This window comes from Castor canadensis, chromosome 4 (assembly GCF_047511655.1).
Source record: "Castor canadensis chromosome 4, mCasCan1.hap1v2, whole genome shotgun sequence".
Classification (NCBI taxonomy): domain Eukaryota; kingdom Metazoa; phylum Chordata; class Mammalia; order Rodentia; family Castoridae; genus Castor; species Castor canadensis.
Window position 1 is genome coordinate 177,589,083 of NC_133389.1, and position 17,043 is coordinate 177,606,125.

Consider the following 17,043-nt stretch of genomic DNA (forward strand, 5'->3'; position numbering starts at 1 on the left):
AGAAATGGAAATTCTTGAAGCATCAAAGAGTCACTACTAGCCAGGTGCCAGTGGCTTGTGCCTGTAACCCTAGGTACTTGGGAGGCTGAGATCTGGAGGATCTCATCAAATCATTCTGGAGGCCAGCCAAGGCAAATAGTTCTGGAGACCCCACCTCCAAAATAACCACAGCAAAATGGATTGTAGGTGTGTTTCAAGTGGTAGAGTGCTTCCTTTGTAAGTGTGAAGCCCTGAGTTCAAACTCCACTCCCACCAAAAACAAGGGAAACCAAAACCAAAACCAAAAAAACTCACTACCATGTACATAGCAGGCGCTCTGTAAGTGCCTGGTGAATGTAAGTAGTGCTTCTGGAATCAAATGGACTTGAGTCTTTCTTACCCACTTCTAACAAAGCCAGCGTCATGGGAACAAGATCAGGCAAAGCAGTCCTTAGAGGGAAATTCACATTCACCCAGTTCCTTCCTGTGATCCTCCTTCCACCCCCTCGTCAGAATCCAGAACTCTCAGGTTCAGTCTTCAGCTGTGGACGCGGAAGCGACTGCCTGGGAGGAAGCCTTGACCACTAAAATTTGGCACAGGCCACTACGTCTGGGTTTCGTGGCTGGAGCAATCTCTGGAGGGTAACTGGAGCTTAATGGATGCACCGCAGGTAGAAGACGCTCCCCACTGCGTTTACAATGACGCACAATCCCTTCATCACTCAGAGAATGGCAGGTCTGAGACCTAAGACACTGGCGGGGGTGGGGGAGACACTGTTGGGACACGTGGTCCTTTGAGACATCTCTGTAAGCCCCTAGGGCGCGCGTGCGCCCCACCCTGGGGAGAAATCCCGTCTCCAGTCATTCGTGCGCCTCGGGATAAACCGAGACCTCGCGGGCGTTGCTGCCCTCCCGCCCCTGCCGCCGCGGCGCACGGTGGGGCAGAAGCGATGTCCAGGCAAGGAGATGGGTGCCCCTGCGTTACGTTTCTTCGGGCCATAGAACAGAGGAGACAGGTTCCTTCCCAAAGGAAAAGTGGCTCGGGAAAACCCAATGGGCCAGCGGCCCGACTGGCACGTGTGCGCCGGGATGCGGGCTTGACGCAGGAGGGGCGGAGGCAGCACGAGGGGGCTCAACACCGGTGGCGCCCCGTACCGCGCGCTCCTTCCAACCGGGGAGCATGTGGCAAGCTCAGTAAAAGGGGTCTCGCGGTAGGGATGGGCCAAAGGGAACCAACAAGGGAGCCTCAGCGTCTCTTCTCGCCTCGACTTCAAATTCTTGCTGGACTTGGCATCCGTCCACCGTCCATAATCCTACACTCCGGGTTTTCTCTATTCCCAGATCCGCGGCCCCAGGAGACTGATGGCGGAAACTGCCAATGGCAAGACGCAAAGCGTCAACTTTGTGTTCGCCCGCCACTCTCAGCCAGTGTGCGCTCGCTTTTTTGGAGTCCCGCCTTCCGTGGCGGGCGCCCCCTTCTGGCAACCCAGGACGGATGCGATCTGTCGCCATCTTGTGTGTGGCGCAGGTATTTTTTTTTTTTTTTTTTTTTCTAGAATCCGCTTCCGAGTCCTCTAGTCTTTGCTACCACAGAGCAAATTTGTTAGTTCGACAGCCAAGTGAGGTGGCGATAAGGAGGTGTAGTCTAGGGTCTTCGGATCGTCTGGGTGGGTTGGATTGCCACGTCACGCCACGCTTGCTGAGTCCAACGCCATCTTGAGTGTGGCGCCTTCATGGTTCTCTTCTCGGGGCTCCGCGTGGTTCTTTAACTTGCTCCCTAAATTTGAAGGAGCCCCCAACAACTAACCTTGGCTGGTGTAAGGGACTGTTATTTCCCCCCCCAGCTAATTGCGCAATATTCATGTGCGCATCGAAGCCCCCAATGTGGATGGGTGAGGGGTACACTCGATGGCTGGGCGGGACCCTAAGGAGGCTGCACTGACGGCAGTGAGCGCCCTGGACAGGCGGAGGACTAGACTCTGCGATGCGGGCGCCGCTATGCGGAGAGCGGCCGCGGGCTGTCCTGCTCGAGGGCAAGAGGCCACGCCCGGCATCGAGTCCCCTCGGTGCACGAGCTCCCGAGTATGAGCTTGGCGCAGTGCCCACTCGTCGGCTGACATGGGCGGCAGACGCCGAGACTAGTGGTGGGTGGCGGGTCACTTCCCGTGGACTTGGGCGAGGACGGGGCGGCCCGGGTGGACGGGTCTCAGCCTTGCGACCTAGTCACTGCTCGCGGGCTTACGTCCACTCATAGCCGGACAACTTTTGGTCGAAGGGGCCGTGGCACGGGCTGGGTACCTGCGCGGGCACTACGCAGGGCACCGCCCGGAGCGAGCACCGCCCTGTACCCGCCGTCCCCTCCCCCTCGCTGGCAACCGTCGTGCGCCCGCCATCTCCTCCTCCTCCTCCCCCCTCCCCCTTCCCCTCCCTCCCAGCAGCCAAGGGGAGGGGCAGGAGGAAGGCTGGGCGGGCAGCTTTGCCGCGCTTTGGCTTTCTGCGTCAGCAGCCCCAGCAAAACAGCGGCGGGAGCGCGCGCCCAAAGCGCGCGCGCGCGCGCACCTCACTCTCCCGCGGTCTCTGCGCTGTCGAGACCCGGCAAACTTAGACCCTGAATGACAGTACGGTCGGCGACTGCGCAGCACGGGCCGCGCCGAGGCACTGCCGCTTTAAGCTCGCTTGCCCATTGTTCGGAATAGAGCCAATGAGCGAACGCCCGCTCCCGGCGTTCAGCCAATAGCGTTCGAGCAAGGGAGACCAAGCGCCGCCCACTAATCTATATTAAAGGTTCTGGCGCCGCGTGAGTCCCCCACTGGCTGCTCTGAAAAGCCATCTTTGCATTGTTCCCGGGTCCGCCTCGCCGCAGCCACCTCCGCCGCGCGCCTCCTCCTCCTCCTCCTCCTGCGCCGCCGCGGGCTCCGGCAGCTTTCTCGCCAGAGTCCCCAAACCTTCGCTTTCTCTCTCACTCGTTGCATCGGACCACCGGCGTGCCCCACCATGTCAGACGCGGCCGTGGACACCAGCTCCGAGATCACCACCAAGGTGAGGCTGGACGCCGCCCGCCCCTTCGGGGTCCGCGCGCAGCTGCCGCCCGGGCGATGTTTGGCGCGGCGCGGCCGGACTGCCCCGGAGCTCGCTATGGTTACCTCCCGCCGGGAGTCCCCTGTCCGCCCTTAGCGCGGTGCCCCGGGGCAGCCCACTCTTTGTGTGCGGGGGAGGGGGCGGGAAGCGCCGCTGGCAGAAGTGCTGCAGTTCGGGAGCCTGCCGAAGGGCCTGGAGCGGACGCGGAGGCTTGGGGGACTCCGGGGAAGGCTGAGCCGAAGTCCTTGGAACTTGTTTGTGACTCCCCGAGGGGCAGCGGGAGGAGAGGGGTCGGGATGGGGGGTCTTTGGCTCGCCCAGCGCACGGAAATAACTTTGAAACTCAAGCGCGTTGGCGATCGGAAGTGTTGGGGGCGCGTGTGAGGGCGCGGGTCGGCTGCGGAAAGTGGCAGCAGGCGCCCGGTGGCCGCGCTGCTCTTTGTTCGGCCCCGGGTTGCGAGGTTTCGCGCCGTACAGCGGGCCGGTGGTGGCTTATCTGGAGTGACCCGGGCTGGGGCGGCTGGGATGGACTCGGTGTCTCCGCGGAGGTGTGAAGGGTCGCCTTGGAGATCGCGGCTAGACCGGTTGGGTGGGCGCCCTCTGGGGGGAGAGCGCCGGGAACGGACGCCAAGGCTCAGGCAGTAATGCACCGGCGGTGCGGGGCTTGGCCCAGGCCGTGAACCCACGCGCTGCAGGGGGAGGAAACGGAAAGTGAAGCTGCGGGGTGGCGATCGGCGCCCCCCGCGGCTGCCCGGGAGAGCCGTGTGTGCGGAGGTTCGGGGACCATGCGGGCGAAGCCTGCGGCCCCGGCCGCCCGGACCTCCACCTCGGGCGGGCTCACTGCCTGCCCTGCGCCCAGAGTCGCGCGTGGCTCGGCCCCTACTCTGCGCCGCGCCACTCCCGTGCCCGCCCTGGGGAGCGGTGCAGGCGAACCGCCTCTTACACAGTTACTGCTAACATTTCGGTCCTACTCGCGCCCCCCGTTCCCCTGCGGGGACCTGGCGTGAGTCACCTTGGCGTCTCCTTAACTCATGTGCCCCTGGCGTCACCTTCGCCTCTCCCTGGGGCGACTCCACTGCGGAGCGGACCTCGAGGCCGGTATCTCTGGAGGGGCTCTCGACAGGCCCCAGTGGACCCAGCCCAGTAACCGGTTGGGGGAGCTTCCTCCTTCCCAGCGCTGGCCTCAGCGTGAGCGTTTCTCTAAGGTGAAGTCCCGCGGGGGGACGACGAGTGGCCCCGGGGAACGCGCCCTCGACGGCCTCGGCACTGAAACAGCCCCGCAGACTTAGGTCAGCCACCCGCGGGACTTTGCCCGCCAAAGCGGAGACGCAGGCCGGGCACGTCCAGCCTGCCCGACAGGCGGCAGGGGGCATCCAGAAGCCGGCAAACTGGCGCGTAATTCGGCGCGCTTGGCAGGGTGAGCGCTGCCTGCCGGCTGCGAGTCTCCAGGGCCCGGGGCGCACTCGGCGGCCCCGGGCCACGTGCTCCGTGCGCGCGGTGCGTGCCGAGGCCCGCGCGCTTAGTCTGCCGGGCGGGGGTTGTGCGCCTGCGCGCCGGCACCTCCCCGCCCCCCACCCGCTCCCCGGGACTTTGGCCGCCAGGGGGCGGGAGCGGGCGGTGGGCGGGCTGGAGCGAACCCGCCTGCAGGTGCCCAAAGGCCGCTAGTCGAACGGCGGCCCACGGTTCGCTGCGCCCGAGTTGCTGGATGCCTGGCGCCGCATGGCTGACTTGGCCGCTCCAGTGGGAAGAGTTTAGGGCGGCGAGGCCCTGGGCTTAGTTTGTTCAGGAGGTGCTGTGCCAGTGACACTGAGCTGTCAACAGGACCAGCGTGAGGTCTGTGCACACGCATGTGGAGACCGGCAGACCCCGGACATAAGCCCCATAACGTCCCCTCCGGGACGATTGTCTGGGGGGCTGGGTGCTGTGTGACATGCTTTTCCACATAAATTTGCAGTTGCTAGGGTTCTGGGGTTTTGGCAGCCCATGTGGCCTCATCGCTTCCCAGGCTCCCCCATCCCGGGGACAGGTTGGGCAGCAGCAGGCCCCTCCCTCCATTCCCTTATTTATGGCACATACCTGCCGCCTTCCAAGAAGGGCTTATGAGGGGTGGAGCTCTCTAGCTGGAATGATGGGCGGGTGTCAAGGGTGAGTATTTCCTTAGCTGGTCGGCCCGGCCTGACTGGTTTGGGACTCTGGTGTCACCACTCCTTAACTATGAGGGGTCCATTGGATCCCCAATAGTGGGCTCCGTGTAGTGTGTCTGGTCCAGGACTTGGGGAATTACAGGAAATCTGAGTAAGCAGGTACGGCGTGTTCTTCTATTGGTCACTACACATAACAGGTGTACCCAACTTTTGAATGTGTAGATCTCAGCCTTCTTGCTTGCTCTGGGTTACTCAGATTGGCTTTTTTCCTTCCCCTTTAAAGGACTTAAAGGAGAAGAAGGAAGTTGTGGAGGAGGCAGAAAATGGGAGAGACGCTCCTGCCAATGGGAATGCTGTGAGTGTTCTGTCCACCTGGCTCTACCCATGGCAAGAAGTTCTCCCATAATCTCATTTGAGGTTCCCCCAACATGGGGAAGGGAGGCTGGTCTCTTGGCAGTCCCAACACAGGAGCTTGGGTGATGGGTCTCCTGTATGCTAGGCATCCCTCATCCTTGAGGGATAGGGGCATGACTCATGCTAGTATCCAGTGACCGGTGTGTTTTCTGTTAAGCAGAATGAGGAAAATGGAGAGCAGGAGGCTGACAATGAAGTAGATGAAGAAGAGGAAGAAGGTGGGGAAGAAGAGGAGGAGGAGGAGGAAGGTGATGGTGAGTAGCCCTGTCTCCCACATTTCTGGTTCCTTTACCTGGGTTCAAGACCATGGTATATGGGGGAGTGGGCCACATGAACTGGGCTTGCACCTGTGGAGTCAGAACTTTGTAACTTTGTTTTATGCCTGCCACGCCCACTCATTCTCACTAGATATTGGGTCCCCCTCTTTAAAAGCCACCAGGCACTGATTGGTCACAGGAAGCCACTACACGGGTGAGTGGGTATCTGGTCTGTCTGCTTTCATCAAGGAGCAGAGAGAGGTTAGGGACATTCTACCCCAATACGTCTGTTAGCCACAGTTGTGGGACACTGGTTTATCTGGCCCTTGGATCTTTCCAGGTGAGGAAGAGGATGGAGATGAAGATGAGGAGGCTGAGGCAGCCACGGGCAAACGGGCAGCTGAAGATGATGAGGTAGGCTCTGTCTTGAGGGGTTTAGATGTGAGGTCCCCCTCTCCTGCCTCTAGCTGGACTTGAGCTGAAGCAGGAAAGCTGGGAGAGGTTGGTTCTTTGAAGTTGGGGATAACAATGAACAACCCCAAGTGGAACCATACCCTGAGGCAGAAATGGGGAAGGGCTGACACCCCCACCCCCAAGTGTGGAGTTCCCTGGGCATGATGGCTGTTCTGCAGGGGCAGAGGCACTGGAGGGCAGGGCTGTGACACTGTTTTCTGCCCAGGATGATGATGTTGATACCAAGAAGCAGAAGACTGATGAGGATGACTAGACAGCAAAAAAGGAAAAGTTAAACTAAAAAAGGCCACCGTGACCTATTCAACCCTCCACTTCCCGTCTCAGAATCTAAACGTGGTCACCTTCGAGTAGAGGCCCGCCCGCCCGCCCACTTCGGGCAGCGCCACCCAAGCTCTCCACCACCCCACCAAAACCACAACGTGAATTTGCAACAGGGGAGGAAAAAAACCAAAACTTCCAAGGCCCTGCTTTTTTTCTTAAAAGTACTTTAAAAAGGAAAATTTGTTTGTATTTTTTATTTACATTTTATATTTTTGTACATATTGTTAGGGGTCAGCCATTTTTAATGATCTCGGATGACCAAACCAGCCTTCAGAGCTTTCTCTGTCCTACTCTGACTTTACTTGTGGTGTGACCATGTTCATTATGATCTCAAAGGAGAAAGAAAACCTTGTAAAAAAAGCAAAAACAACAACAAAAAAAACAATCTTATTCCGAGCATTCCAGTAACTTTTTTTGTGTATGTACTTAGCTGTACTATAAGTAGTTGGTTTGTATGAGATGGTTAAAAAGGCCAAAGATAAAAGGTTTCTTTTTTTCCTTTTTTTGTCTATGAAGTTGCTGTTTATTTTTTTTGGCCTGTTTGATGTATGTGTGAAACAATGTTGTCCAACAATAAACCGGAATTTTATTTTGCTGAGTTGTTCTAACAAAGCTGTCTCATGTCTGGTTTTTCTGTGTTCTCATTTCTTCAAGTGTTTTGGGGAGGGATGCAGGTAAGATTTTTCTGGGTAAGTGGACAGCAGTTCTGTTCTGATGGGTTGTCAGGACTCTGCTTCAGTTGGCCATTGGGTTTCAGGTGGCCAGAGTGACCAATAGGGTATTGGACTTAATGGGAAGAAGTGGAGGCTGCTACCCACCACGGATGGTACCAAGAACCATTTCCTGGGAATTTGGACTCTTGTTACTGTGTGCCAAATGTAAGTCCTGGCTCCCTGGAAGTGTCCTCTGGCACTGGGGAAATGCAAGTGGATGTACGTGGAGCCTGTGGAGCCTGTCCGTGTTGGTGGCTCCTGAAACCCCCCCCAACCCGTGTCCTCATGCAATACAGGCACTGCCATGTAGCCCAACAATGTGATGGCTCCCCCTGCTGGTGGCTCATGTCACCTGCCTCCATTTAGGACCGGTTCTATGGCTGAGGGGGCTGATGCAAACTGGTAAGCTCCAGGCTCCCTGGAGAAATGGGCCCCTTTGTTCCATGAGCACACTGGAGAGGACACTAAACCATCTGGTTTTCAGACCCATGTTAAGTAGTCAGGAATGGAAAGCAGCCTGGAGGAGGTGCCCTTAGGTGGAGATGGCTGTGAGTCCCAGACTACTGAACTTGAAGCCTGATCTTTCTGGAGATGGTTGTGCAGGACCCTCTGCCAGAAGAGGTGGGCAGATGTCTTACAGGAGCGGGGAGTCCCAGTGAGATAACTTGGGGCATGAGACCAGTTGAGGTCAGAATGGGGGACGCCCCTCCGGAGGAACCCTGATGTGTGCAGAAACCTGACCTTGTCATCTCCCAGCCCCCCAACCATACTTTGGCGTTAACCCTGGAGCTGTTTTGGGTACAGTTCTATGAAAATGCTGTAATCTGCCCCTCCTGATGAGAGGGGTTCCATCTCCCCGTCCCCACCATTTAGAGCCTACATCCTGGGGATTGGCAGATATCAATCAAGAAGCAGGGCAGTGATCATCAGCTCCGCAGTGATTTATCTGTCCTGGGCACTGCTATGGGCCAAGGAAAAAAGTCAAGGAAGGCTTCCCCAGGAAGGTGGTATGTAAACTGACAGTGGAGGTTGGAAGGGAGGTGGGGAAAAGGCAAGGGTGCTGTGCCCAGGCGGGCCTCCTGATATGGATGCTGAGGTGAAGTGTTTCCTGTGAGACAGGGGCTGGGACATACGAACCAGGTATACAGGTTGTATTTGGGGGAGCCACTGAAAGGGTTTTGCTCTCATTTCCTGTGTGGGGAACAGGAAATGTTTCCCTTTTTCCCTTCCTTCCCTCTGTCTATACTTTATCCTGTTATCCTAAAATAAATTCTTGTTAAAACTTTCACAAAGGGCTGGAGACATGGCTCAAGTGTTAAAACACTTGCTTTGTAAGCATGAAGCCCTGAGTTCAAACCTTGATCCCACCAAAAAAAAAAAAAAAAAAAACTTTCACAAAAACAAAACCAAAAAACTTCCTGGAGAGCCCTAGATACCTGAAGAGGCTGGGCTGAGTTAAGGGGTGGTGCTGGGAAGAAGAGAAAGTGTGTGCATTGGCCAGGCCAGGTGTGGTGGCTCAGTGCTGTAATCCCAGCTACCCAGGAGGCAGGATGGATTGTGGAGATCAGCCCTTGGCAAAATCTAGAGACCCTATGTGAAAAATAAAGCAAAAAGTGTGATTTAAGTGGTAGAGCACCTGGAGCAAGCATGAGACCTTGAGTTCAAACCCCAGTATCCCCCCACCCCAGCCCCCTGCAGTGCACACTACTGCAGACCACACCATGCCTGGCCCATTCCACACCTCTCCACCTTTGGGCTTCATAGGAGATGCTAGAGTTCCAGGATAGTCTCCCTTTTGCTGCCCCAGATCAGAGACAGATTGAGGCTTTGGGAAGGAGGGATCCTCTGATCCCATACACAGACCACACAGCCTTTTCCACCTCTTGGACCTCTGCATGCTGGCTCTTCCAGTTGGTCCCCAACTGGCTGGTTCCTCTGTCTTGCTGCCCAGGGCAGCTTAGTCCTGGGATGCTCCCAAGCCCAGAGCCCAGGAGGGTAAATCTCTAAAGCAGGTGAAGGGTCATGGGGACCACATGTAACAGGCCATGTATGGAGTTGGGATCAAGTCCAACCCAGCTCCCTCAGGCTGTAGCCCTGTTGGGAACCACTACCCAGAAAGGACGTGAGCAGCTTAGCCTCGGTCCAGACACGGGCATGGCAGTCATGTCAATATAGAGCAAGTAAGTGAGGCTTCCTGGGGCCTAAGGCTCCTCCTCTGCCAAAAGTGAGCCGTAGGATGAGGCTGGTGTCAGGGCCCTTGAGACACCCAGTGCCCAGAGCTTCCTGCATGCTCTCACCCAGCTCAGCTCCTTACTTCACCAAAGGTTTGGTGAACACTCTTCCCTAGTCCTGGGATAAACTCACAATGAACTGGGGACCTGTCCAGAGAGTCGAGAGTCACCTTGATCCAGCTTCTAAGCCTCTGAACGCTACTTTGAAGATTCGTGAGGGTCTGGCGCCCTCTGGTGGACAGAGAGGAACCGCAGGTAGTTCCCTGGATTGTGTTCTGTCCAGGAAAAAGAGGCCTTCAATAGGTCCTGGTCTAGGGAAAGCAGCCTCAGCTACCCCAACTAACCTCCCCCTCCCTCTCTATTGCTGGAACTCCAATTAGACTTGAGAGTCAGTGTCATTTCCCATCCTTTCCCTTGGCAGCTGACACTGCATCCCCAGGACCTGGTCCTTTTGATATAGGAGTTACATGGGGGGTTAGGAAAACTGGAGGCCGAGAACGATGGCTTGGATATTGATAAGGAATCACAGCCTGGGCTGCTGACAGTAATGTTACAACTTGTGACACGCAGCAGGGTTTTGCTGACCCACAGCCCCCACAGCCTTGACCACCCAAGGCCTGACGTGTGCGTTGGTGATCCATAAACCAGGCTGGAAGTTTATGCCACGTTTATCAGGACTGACCACCCCATGTCTGCAGACTCCAATAAAAAGCTTGAGGTCTTGGGATCCCCTAGTGCAATGCTCTCTTTTGAGACTGCTCACCCTCCAACGTGGAGAAAGCACTTCAGCTCTGCTTTCTCTTTGCTTTGCATTAGTAAACCTGCTTCTGCTTATGGTTCCTGTGTGTCTGTCCTTGAATTCTTTCTCAGATGAGACCAAGAACTTTTTGGCCCCTGGACTTGGTGACCCAAATCCAGTCACACTTCACCTGAGAGGAGACTCCAGGCTTCCTCAGAGCCAGAGATGGGGTCTAGGGGTAGCTTCTCCAGGGTCATGGCCTTCTCTGGATTTCAGATCCCAGGGCTCCCTCAATGCCCATCACTGCAGTCATCGGCCCTGTGTCTCAGCACCATTCAAATGGTCCATGTACCTATCACCCTCCCATAGCAGACCCAGTTCTGGGTCATCTCTGGCAAGGAGTATAGAACATGGGGGGCAGGGGTGGATGCTTGATTGCTCGTGAGGCCCTGTCATAAGATTCTGCACATGCTTGCTGTGGCCGCTGGCCTTAAGTGTAGCCCTAGGATGCTCAGCCACTAGAACTGGGAACTGGGAGTCCAGGGCCCTCAGTGGTACTGTCTGGCTCTGTCTGACCTGCGTGCTACCCTGACAGGCCTTTGTGGGCTGATACCTGTGTCCTGGATGGGGATTGGAGGTGGGGCAGCTCTGCCTGCCTCAGGCCTCTGGTCACTCTGTGGTCCCCTGCTGTGGAAACTGCAGGAGACCCCTGGGCCCAGTTTTATTTGGGATCTGCCTCAATCTGGCTGGTCTCAAAAGCCTAGCCTTTCCCCTCCCCCACTTGCATATCTAGCTGCCCAAGTCCTGACACAGGTGTGCTCCAATTTTGCAATGTGATGTTTGTCCTCTCCACACCACAAGCTCTTATAGGTAGGGGTACAGCCAGTCAGGGAAGGATACAGGGCTGTCTCTTGATGCCCACTTCTCTAGACGGCTTACAATTGCAGCCCTGGCATGAACTCCGAAAAGAGGTGGACACGCAACGTAGGAAACTCTGAAATATTTTCAGACCACCGGGCCCACTGTGCTCACATACTGGGTGAATATTATGCTCATTATTTGCAGAAAAGGCCTGGCAGGTGGCGGTTGGTGTGGATTCCATGAAGTCCTGGGCACAGCCAAGGGACCCAGCGTAGAGAGTGCATGTCCCATGGGCTCTCCAGCAAAGCTGCTGCTATAGCAACAAGAAGCACCAGGTGGTCACTTGAGACAAGCTCATTTCACATGCACCTGTGCAGGAGCCCAGCTTCGAGGCTCTTGGCAGGGAGAAGGTCCCTTCCACCACGGGGCTGCTGCTGAGGATTCCAGAGGGTGCTGGGGGCATCTGCTGTTTTTACCTTCAGCAGCCTCCATCCTTCCTCCTGAGAATGTCCCTCCTTCCACTCGAAGGCAAGCCAGGCTAGAACCTACGACTTGGTCCCGGTCGGTCAGTGCCTTTGAGGCCGCAGACAGCACTGATTGGTTCAGAGTTGGCACATGACCTAAGTCACCCAGAGTGAGCCTTGGGACTTTTTTTTTAAATCAAGTTATTGGGAAGAGAAGAAACGTTTGGTTTTGTCTTTTGGAGATTTATATTTAAGGACAGAGGGACTGAGACTGCAGGTCACTGAGAGGAGCAGAGCTGAGCCAAGAGGCAGAGGAGCCTTAGGTTCTGAGGAGATTGCTTAGCCCCAAGTCCACCTGTGCCTGAAGATAGATCAATTTTTGGACTTTTCAATTATAAAAGTCAGTAAGTTTCTTTCTAGCTTAGTCTGGTTCAGATTGGATTTTCTGTTATCTGTAACTGAGAGTCCCAACTAGTACACAGGGAGAATGCAAGACTTCTTGCTCCAGTCTGCAAAACCAACCAATTCTCCATGGACAAAGACAGCTTGAAGAAAGAAGAGTCCAGAGGTGGCAGGACCCCTTTCCTGGTGCGATTTCCAGATTGGGAGGAACATCGAGGTGAGAGCCTCAGCAGAGGAAATGATGCTCCTGGACTCCCTCTGAGCAGGTTGGTGGTCCTACCTGCACCACTCCCAGCCCAGCATCATCTGAGGGGCCACCTCGTGTCTTCTGCCCGGAGCCACTCTCCCTCTTCTCTAGCCCACAGCAACCTCTGGTCTTCTTGCCTCCCTATGTTTCTATCCATGCCTCACAGCTGAGCTCACTCATTGAACTTGACTGCCTGAGAGGCTCCCTGTCTTTGGGCAGCCTGGTGCCTTTGCCCAGAGGTGTGCCTGAGACATAGGAGGTGGGGGCCCTCCTGTTTGATGAAGTACTGGGTTAAGTAACAGGAAAAGGGTTTTCTTTTTACAGGAGTCACTGGACCTGTAGCTTGCCCAGGGTGCTGAGTCTCCCAAAGGAAAGTAACATGCTGCTCACTCTCAATTTTATTTAGCCTAGATTTGTTTTCAATAGGGCCAATATTAACATATTGAAGGGCATTAGTGTCCTGAAAAAGCTGATCCTGCACAACGAGGACCTCACCTGGAGGACTCAGGAAATATTTGCTGAATTAGCCAGATGGTGGACTCCTTCGGAACTGGTTCCACAGTCTGGCTTAGAACCCTGCCTGGCCTCCTTTCTCTTTTGGTTACAGGCAATCTGGAGCTTGTGCTCAGGTGGTGCCCTGGTCAGCACAGAGCAGAAGGGGTTGACCTTGGCCAAGGATGCAAATGACCTTGGTGGGTGGGGGAGGGGGGACAGCAAAGGGTAGAAACTGGTACAAACCTTTCTATACAGCATTCTGACCCTATATATATCAAGATGAAAAAAAATATGCACACATACTTTCTGACATAGCATTCCTAAGGCCAGGCAACTGACAATAGCAGAATGGCCGGGGAGGCACTAAACTGAGATTTTACTGCAATGTTATCTATCAACCAGAGTCAACAGACAAGCTAAATGCAGACAGCCAGGAAACAGGCAAGTAACTGGCGTGTAACTGCTCAGTAGATGGAACAATGTTTGCCAAGAACTTTTTCAATATAGAAAAGAATTGTAGGCCCGTTGGATGACCTCAACCCCTTGCCCATTCAGGTACTCTAGAAGTAACACTGCTAACTGCTGATGCGAGGCATTTGACCTCCCTTCCAGGGCTACAAGTAGTCTTGAAAAATATGGAGCACAGCACTGGGGTTTGAACTCAGCTAGGATTACAGGCATGAGCCACTGGCATCCAAGTTTTTTTTTTTTCTTCCCATAAAGGTTTGTGTTTTGTACATTTTTCACAGTGAGCCTATAAACTTTTTCAGAGAAAGAGAGAAAGAGAAAGGAGAAAAAAAAAAAAGAGAGAGACTGGGCTGCAGTGGCTCACGCCTGTAATCCTAGTTACTCAGGAGGCAGAGATCAGGAGGATCATGGTCTGGAACCAACCCTGGCAAATAGTTTGCGAGACCCTATCTTGAAAAAACCCTCACAAAAAGGGCTGGTGGAGTGGCTCAAGGTGTAGGTCCTGAGTTCAAGCCCCCAAAAAAGAAGGAGGAAGGGAGGAAGGAAGGAAGGGAGAGAAGGAAGGAGAGAGGGAGGAATGAAAGGAGGGAAGGAGGGGATGGCAAGCAAGCATAGATAAAGAAAGCAGTAGTCCACTTATCCATGGAGGTCTCTTTCAGTTACAAACTAGTTTATGAAGAAAGGGAAATTTATTGTTGAGAGTTGGTGGCTCAATCCTAGCTGCTTGGGAGGCTGAGATGGGAAGAATTGAGGTTGAAGGACAGCAAATAGTTCATGAGACTCCATTTCCTAAACACCCAGAGCAAAATGGACTGGTGATGTGGCTCAAGCGGTAGAGTGCCTGCTTTGTAAGTATGAAGGCCTGAGTTTAAATGTAGCTCAGTCTGGCCTTGAACCTTGCAAACTCAGGCTTGCCTCAACCTCCTTAGTACTGGGATTACAGACATGCACCACCACACCATGGCCTGGCTTGGGGTTTCTAGTATAGGACTCTGCCCCATGATCTAATAACCTCACAAAGACCCTACCTTCTAACACAATCAACTTGGGTAAATTTTAGTGTACGAATGTGTGGGAGAGGAGCAAACATTTAGATCATAGCTGGGGAATGGAGTGGGTACGGAGAGGGAATGTTTCTAACCCTCTGACCAGTGTACTTTCAAACTGCAGGATCACTAGAGCTCCCAAAACCTTCTCTGCACAACGAATGTTCCAAATGCTGTGTATGTGCCTATTGGGTGCTGCACAGTTACTCAAGCCTTGGAATCAGACTTGGCACCACATTTACTCATATTCATGTTCTCTGGGTCCTTGCTTCTTGTTAAAAATGCCTGATTTCCTAAAGATATTTCACCACAGAGAATGTAGCATGGCCTAACATTGAAACTTAGCTATCTTGAGCTAATTGAGCAGTACAGGACAGATGCACAGTATCTCTGTATTTCTGTTGAAAATTAAAAACAAAACAAAACAAAACAAAACAAAACAAAACAAAAATCTCTTGTTAGTTTACATAATGCCTTGGAACACAGTTTGGGAACCAAATGTGTGTCAAATCCTTTCTTCACACCCCACTCCTCCCTGTTTATTCAAAGCTGCAGTGGAAGCTGCTGGATCGTAGGCCAAATAAAATCAAGGGTTCTTTTTATGTTTGCTGTTTTCACAATGCCAGTTTGAACTCAGGGCCTTGTGCTTGAAAAGCAGGTGCACTACCACTTGAACCATGCCTGTAATCCCAGCACTCTGGAGGCTGAGGTGAGGATCATGACTTTGCACCTAGCCAGTGCTTCATAGAGACCCTATTTCAAAAAAAACAGGGGTTGGGGGTATGCCTCAAGTCACTTGCCTAGCAAGCTGAAGTCCCTGAGTTCAAATCCCAGTCCTGAAAAGACAAATGAACAAACAACTCCCACCCCACCCCCAAACAACAACAAAAACCCAAAACCAAACCCAACCCCAGTGGCCATACCCTGTGCCCGGCATGGTCTATACACTTCTTCCAGTAAAATTCTTTAACTTTCAGGGTGTCCAAAAGAAACCCAAGTCTTTGAGCAGCTGGGCTTTTATCAAGTCCCATCTTAGCCTGCACGCAACCTGTCTCAGGTGACTTGGACGCTAACAAGGGGCCTAGTCCCTCCAGCTCCCATGATCTCTCCTTTGGCTACTTCCCTCCTCCCATCACTCAGCACCCTGCTGTCCTCCCTGCTAGCTCAAACCCCATGGTGCTGTGTGGTGCTCTGATTGACGCTGTCTCTGAAGCACACAAATCTTTGCATTGTTTGTTATCATAAAATAACTTTTTCCTAAGCATCTGTATTGTCACCCCAAAGAGCTAGGTGGCTTCTGAGAATGATTGGGCTATAATTCTTTTCATTTTTCTCAGATCAGCTAGCAAAGTTTTGACTGGTAAGGGCATGGGGAAGCAGCTTTTGAAGATAATGATCTAATATGATGAACAGAATCATCTCAGAAAGGTGGTGCCAGTACACTAAGAAGGCACTGAGTCTCCTCTCCATTCATGGACACAGAGCCAGGTAATGGACAGAGGAGGGTGGAAATCTGGGAGTAAGGCCATGCCAAAGAGCCATCCTCTGGCATCAGACTTTCCACTTAGGTAACTTTTCTTTTTTTCAGTACTGGAGTTTGAACTCAACGTTTGCTAGGCAGGTGCTCTGCCACTTGAGCCATGCCCCAGTCCTTTTGCTTATAGGTTTTTCTTTTTTTCTTCAGATAAGGTGTTGAGCTTTTTTGCCTGGGCTGGCCTCACACCACAATCCTCCTACCTCTGCCTCCTTAGTAGCTGGGATTATAGACATGTACTATCATGCCTGATCTTTTTTTTTCTTTTTGTTGTATTGGGGCTTGAACTCAGGGCCTCACACTTGCTAGACAGACGCTCTACCACTTGAGCCACTCCATCAGCTTTTTTTTTGTGATTTGCCCAGGAACTGTGAAACTCCTGATCTCTGCCTCCTAAGTAGCTCAGATTACAGGTGTGAGCCACCAGTTTTCTGCTGCTGGCTTGTTTTTGAGATAGGGTCTTATTAACTTTTTCCCAGGCTGGCCTCGACCCATGACCCTCCCTCCTACCCCTACCTCTTTTTTTTTGTGGTATTGGAGCTTGAACTCAGGCCTTCCCCTTGAGCCACTCCACCAGCCCTTTTTGTGATAGGTATTTTCGAGATAGGGTCTCTCAAACTATTTGCCCAGATTGGCTTCATACCGAGGTCCTCCTGATCTCTGCCTCCTGAGTAGCTAGGATTACTGGTGTGAGCCACCAGCACCTGGCCCTATCTCCACCTCTTGCATACTGAGATTACAGGTATATGCCACCATGCGCAGTTACCAGGTGACTTTTAATTTTTTTTGGCAGTACTGGGGTTTGAACTCAGAGCTTTGTGTTTGCTAGTAATTGTTGGTATTTTATAAAGGGCAGTAACTGTATCAGTTCTAAAAAACAAACCCCTTTTGGTTTTCTGTTAGACCTGAGAGCACTGTGGATGAACTTGAGTCTCTTCATGGTAGCTTCCTCTGAAAGTGTTCTTAAAGCTTCTGAGACGTCCCCCAGCGAGGGTGCTTCCCCATCATTCTTTCTCTGATGTATGTTCTTGGAAGCAGCAACAGAGGCACTCAGGAATAAGATGTATGAGTTCATCTTTCGAGTAAAATATAGTTGAGATCCTACGACCTGCTAGATAACTTTCTTCCCTCACGGAGATAGGTTCATGTTCCAGAAAAAAGGAGATGGAAGCAGTGC

The 17,043-nt window shown here is 53.4% G+C and overlaps 1 protein-coding gene across 1 annotated transcript; it reads left to right on the forward strand.

Annotated features, from left to right (window-relative positions):
• The first annotated feature begins 2,773 nt into the window (after positions 1–2,773).
• Positions 2,774–7,278, forward strand: Ptma (prothymosin alpha). Its single transcript, XM_020179613.2, has 5 exons — positions 2,774–3,018; positions 5,484–5,555; positions 5,775–5,868; positions 6,212–6,285; positions 6,551–7,278. The coding sequence occupies exons 1-5, from the start codon at positions 2,974–2,976 to the stop codon at positions 6,596–6,598; spliced, it is 333 nt and encodes a 110-aa protein (XP_020035202.1). The 5' UTR covers positions 2,774–2,973; the 3' UTR covers positions 6,599–7,278.
• The last annotated feature ends 9,765 nt before the right edge of the window (positions 7,279–17,043 follow it).

What these genes read in the sequence shown, in the direction of transcription:
- Ptma (XM_020179613.2), top strand. Translation starts at nt 2,974, where the DNA reads ATGTCAGACGCGGCCGTGGACACCAGCTCCGAGATCACCACCAAG. An exon ending in GCTCCGAGATCACCACCAAG is followed by an intron (nt 3,019 to 5,483) that starts GTGAGGCTGGAC and finishes TCCCCTTTAAAG; the next exon opens with GACTTAAAGGAGAAGAAGGA. An exon ending in CTCCTGCCAATGGGAATGCT is followed by an intron (nt 5,556 to 5,774) that starts GTGAGTGTTCTG and finishes TCTGTTAAGCAG; the next exon opens with AATGAGGAAAATGGAGAGCA.